This window comes from Lactuca saligna, chromosome 5, assembly GCF_052625555.1.
Source record: "Lactuca saligna cultivar CGN05327 chromosome 5, ASM5262555v1, whole genome shotgun sequence".
Taxonomy (NCBI): domain Eukaryota; kingdom Viridiplantae; phylum Streptophyta; class Magnoliopsida; order Asterales; family Asteraceae; genus Lactuca; species Lactuca saligna.
In genome coordinates, this window is record NC_136421.1 from 233,090,485 (window position 1) to 233,095,126 (window position 4,642).

General features: G+C 32.4%; 1 protein-coding gene across 3 annotated transcripts; it reads left to right on the top strand.

Annotated features, from left to right (window-relative positions):
* Nucleotides 1-435: 435 nt before the first annotated feature.
* On the top strand, nucleotides 436-4,005 carry SDE5 (silencing defective 5). Of its 3 annotated transcripts, none has more exons than XM_078994525.1 (11): nucleotides 436-817; nucleotides 1,516-2,126; nucleotides 2,235-2,260; nucleotides 2,351-2,502; nucleotides 2,615-2,799; nucleotides 2,879-2,964; nucleotides 3,040-3,096; nucleotides 3,206-3,273; nucleotides 3,368-3,468; nucleotides 3,554-3,624; nucleotides 3,713-4,005. In XM_078994525.1, the coding sequence occupies exons 2-11, from the start codon at nucleotides 1,523-1,525 to the stop codon at nucleotides 3,827-3,829; spliced, it is 1,467 nt and encodes a 488-aa protein (XP_078850651.1). In that variant the 5' UTR covers nucleotides 436-817; nucleotides 1,516-1,522; the 3' UTR covers nucleotides 3,830-4,005. The 3 variants fall into 3 exon arrangements, with proteins under 3 accessions (XP_078850651.1, XP_078850649.1, XP_078850650.1); XM_078994523.1 differs by having other exon boundaries at nucleotides 436-722; XM_078994524.1 differs by having other exon boundaries at nucleotides 436-722; nucleotides 2,615-2,793.
* The last annotated feature ends 637 nt before the right edge of the window (nucleotides 4,006-4,642 follow it).

Sequence of the window (4,642 nt, forward strand, 5' to 3'; positions counted from 1 at the left end):
TAATTAATAACAAAGCCCTAGTAACCTTTTCTCTTTATTGTTTATTAGTTTATAGTTTGAGCATTAGATCCACCACTTGTATATGTTATTTTTGTTAAAGAGTTATCTTTGTTGAATAAATTAATAGTCTCTTAAATTGCATTAATCGAAATAAGTATAATGTATCGTCCGTAATTATTAGTAATGATTAAATTATGATTAAATTAATATGAAATTGGCTATATTTGATCTTTAAATAATTTAAAAGTATAAGTTTAAATAGACATCAATAAAATATATAATTTGTAAAATCGTGATTATGGATTCAAAACCCAGACCCAAATAGCATTTGATCCATCCTTCCCTATCTAAAAATCCAAAAAAGACACGATATTTGATAATGTTGACCTATCTTTTACCAATGCAAACACACCCTATAAATACCTAATGACCCATTTTTTTGCACTTTGATCACCTTCTGTTCTCTTGGGAAAGGGAAGTTTCTCAGGGAAGGAGTGTGTTTCCGCGTTCCCTGCTTAATCGAAACAGACACACTAGAGTACTCACCACCCTATATTTTCGATCATTTTCTTGCAAAACGCCGCCATCGGCAACCTTATCACCATCATCGCTTAAGAAACAATCGCTGCAAGAAGACGCCAACCGATTACTGAAGAGAAACCAATCAACAAACAAACACCTGGACGTTTGTCAAGAAACGCCTCAATTATCCGTTGCGCTATGTATGTAGATCCAAGCGTTCTAGTCTGTTGTTATATGAATCGTACTTTTTCTATTTATCACTGATAATTCCACTTAGCCGATGCTTTGCGTGTTGGTATGTAATACTTCTGTAGCATTATTTTATTTTTGTATACATTCACTTGTGCGTATGCGGAATTTGCCCTAGGTGAGTCGATTTTTGATTTTTGTGTTCGCTTTTTAAGAGGAGACAGTTTTGAGTGTGTATGTCCTGCATCGATAGGTCATTTCTTACTGTTTGATATGTTTGGTTGTCTTCCTCTCTTATGTTTATTTCTATAAAATGTTCCACAGAAAAAACTGAGTTAGTTTAGCTATTAGGTTTTATAATGTTTTTCAGGCAAGTAATTGAGCCACACTACTTCGGCTTGTGAAAATTGCTCAAGAACACAGTAGTTCATGTAGTTGTAAGTATGCGTATTGATTGGTTATATGTACATTATGCTTATTTATCAAGATATTGCTACTTTTAACAGGCAATTACTCCCTCTGGCAAAAATAAATTTTCCAACATAACTTATAGATTGTGAAATATGATATATCTGTTGACTGTTATTGAGTAAACACAACAAGATAAAATGATTGGAAACGAGAAGGTGTCGTGTATGTGTGCATATTCTAAGGTAGATCTAGGAGGATAGAACAATTATAGTTTCCCTTAATGGTATTTGAATATCTAATCCCCATATAGATTTAAGTTGTTTACTCATATTTTTGACATTCTGTTTTGTTAGCTGTTAATGATGATGATTAATCCTTGTTTATGACTTGAAGGACAAGGATGAAAGGGTCTTCTTCTGACATATCTTTTTCCAATGACGATGAGAAGAACTTGGAATGGTTGCTTGAAGTTTTTGGTTCAAAGATATCTCCTGATGACATGGCATCTGCTTATTGCCAAGCAGGGGGTGACATAAATAAAGCTAATGAAATACTTTGTAATATGCTTGGAAGCTCTTCCAGCAATGATTTACACATTTCAGCTGATGATTTGATTAGTACTACTACACCTGCTGATACTTGTGTGGGTACTACAGTTTCTGGTGTAAATGGTTCTGATTATGCAAGATTGGGAATAATGAATGAGCCTCCAAAGGTTCTTTATCGACCTAAAACAAGAAACTCTGGCATATCAATGGGTACAGTTTCAGGCAGAATTGGTGCTGATTATGGAAGGTCAAGGCCTTTGACTAAAGAACCCCGTGAAATTACCAAACCAGTGAAGTTAATGTCAAATGAGATTCCTACATCCCAGATATGGGTTGAGAAATCAAAACCAGATAATGTAAAAACTGAAACTATGAATAAGGATATCGAGCTCTTTCTGCTTAAGATGCTTGGAGATGGCTTCCAGCTAGACATGGATGTAATCAAACAAGTAGTTGGTAAGAATCTAAGAACCTATTCAATTATCATTCAAATTTCCCATACTTATAACCAAACACCTTTATCCTAATCTTTCTATGGTTGGATGTGTTTTTTTATAATTCCAGGTGGTTGTGGGTATGATGTGCAAGAGGTAAGTTTTCTGTTTATCAGTTAACATTCTAAGTTTTTGTTTAAACATTCCATGGTTCTTCTAAGTTTTAACCCTGATTTGCTAATACAGAGCATGGAGAAACTAATGAACATGTCAGCCCCCACTTTGGATTTGGGAAATGCCACTTCAAGCATGGTTGACCTTGACCAAACATGTAAAGACTTTCAAGATTTGGAGATTAAGTCTGAAGAGAAGCTACAATTCAATGATTCTGCAGAAAGGTATGAAGTTTTGGGTTTTGGGTGTTTGTAACTGTGTATGATAATATGATATCCAATTGTTGATTGAGACAATTATGTTTTTTTTTATTTTTTATTTGGGGGTTTTTTTCAGGTCAAATCTTGAAAAGGAAATATTGGGAAAACTATTTACTTCTAGAGTTGAAACAGGAGCTATTCCTATACGTCCAAGAAGAGAACCAAGGACAAGAAAATATGGTGTAGTTACTGGACCTTTAGAAGAGCCAGTAACAATATTCAAGTCTCCAATTGTAGAAAAAGAAGCTAATAATGGTGATGGTAGAGGGACCCACCCACAATTCCCACTCATTCTATAATAAATCAAACTCTACAACTTTTGCTTATTATTTTGAAACAGGAAATGAAGAAACTGAAGATAACTATGAGACGCTAAGAGAAGCTGCATTGGAGCATTGGGTCACAATGAAAAAATACTACAGAGCTGTAAGCAGGAAAATTTTTTAACTCTTTACTAATTTTGTATATTTCATTTATCATCTTTTAATTAATGTATCACAGGCTGCTGAGGCTTATGCCAAAGGTGACTATGAGCTTGCAAAAAAGTTTGTTAAACAGGTAGCTTGATGTGTTTTTTTTTTTTTAATGCGACATTTATTTAGCATTTGTGTTGTTAGTATATTAATTTGGCTAAAATATGGTGGGCCATGCATATGCATATGCGTAGGGACACTTTTATATGGACAAGGCCCGTGAGGCAAATGAGATGTCTGGTAAAATGCTAACTGAACCTAGGTAAACAATAAAAGATTTTTCTTAATGTTGATTTTATGATGAAATGTAATAATGGGAGGCTTTAGTTTTGATGTATTATTGTTTATGGTTGCAGAAATGATGGGGAGGCAGTTTCTATCGATTTAAATATATATGATCCAAAAGATGCTATTCGTCTGTTGAAAACACAATTAAAATCTATGTGTGGCATACCATGTAGGGGGGGCCTCTTGTACTTTTTTTTTTTTTTTTTAATGTGAATCAATACAATAAGTGATGAATGTTTGGTGGTATGTTGCAGCCATTCGTTATCTGAAAGTGAAGGTTGGGACAAGTGACGATAATACCAAACCAAATAAGCGTAAACGTTTGGTAAGAATTGTCTTTCACATGGATTTGTTTGTTTTAAGTTTGTGGATTTTTTTTTTTTTTTTGGTTGATTTTGTATGTATATGTGTAGATATGTAAGCTACTAGAAAGGGATGGAATAAGTTGGAGTGATGAAGAGGATGGTCAAACAATGGCTGTTAGGGTTGATGTCGTTAATCCTAAACGATTGAGTTTTAACAAAAATTAGCAGCCAGTTACCTTTTATTTTATAATAGATAAAACTCCCAGATAATATTCAACTTTTGGTGTCCACAAGACTAGAAAGGGAGATGCTTGTTTGTTAGTCTCCCCTTTATTATGAAAGAATGCTTGTAGCAGAGGAGCAAACTGCTTACATTTTATTACTACTTGTTAATTTTGCCACGTCAGCTATCTTATCTACTAACGAAAACCTATTATCAAAAACCATATCCTATAGAAAATTTGGTTTTGCTATGAATTTTATGTTTTTAAAATATGATTTGTATAAAGTTAACTTTTGAGATTGGAAATCATCATAGCTTTAATGAAGCCTACTTATTTCGTGAAATATGAAACTAGAAGTTATCATTGCTTTTTACGATTTGTATTTATTTTTTGAAATATGTCATTAGAAATTACGGAGTATTATTACTTTTATGATGCTTACTTATTTCAGGAAATATGACATTGGAAACTAATATGACCATGGAAATTATCATGTGATTTTTTAATATGTACCCTAAGAACGCATATAAGAAGTATTAATTATGATAAATATTACTATAATTAAATTCGAAATACATTTATTTTGAAAATTATTGATGCATTTCACTTTTAATTATGTCAATATTTTTTATAATTAAATATATTTTACATTTAATTATGGTAATATTTCACATTAATTAATGATTTTTATATGTGTTCTTAGAGCATATATTAGAAAATCTCAATTATCATTGCGTTTATGATGGTTACTTCTTTATGGAAGTATGAAGATAGAAGTTAGAGAAAAATACGAATTTAGCTTAATCTTTAAATT

What these genes read in the sequence shown, in the direction of transcription:
- SDE5 (XM_078994523.1), top strand. An exon ending in TGAAAAAATACTACAGAGCT is followed by an intron (nt 2,965 to 3,039) that starts GTAAGCAGGAAA and finishes AATGTATCACAG; the next exon opens with GCTGCTGAGGCTTATGCCAA. An exon ending in ATCTATGTGTGGCATACCAT is followed by an intron (nt 3,469 to 3,553) that starts GTAGGGGGGGCC and finishes GGTATGTTGCAG; the next exon opens with CCATTCGTTATCTGAAAGTG.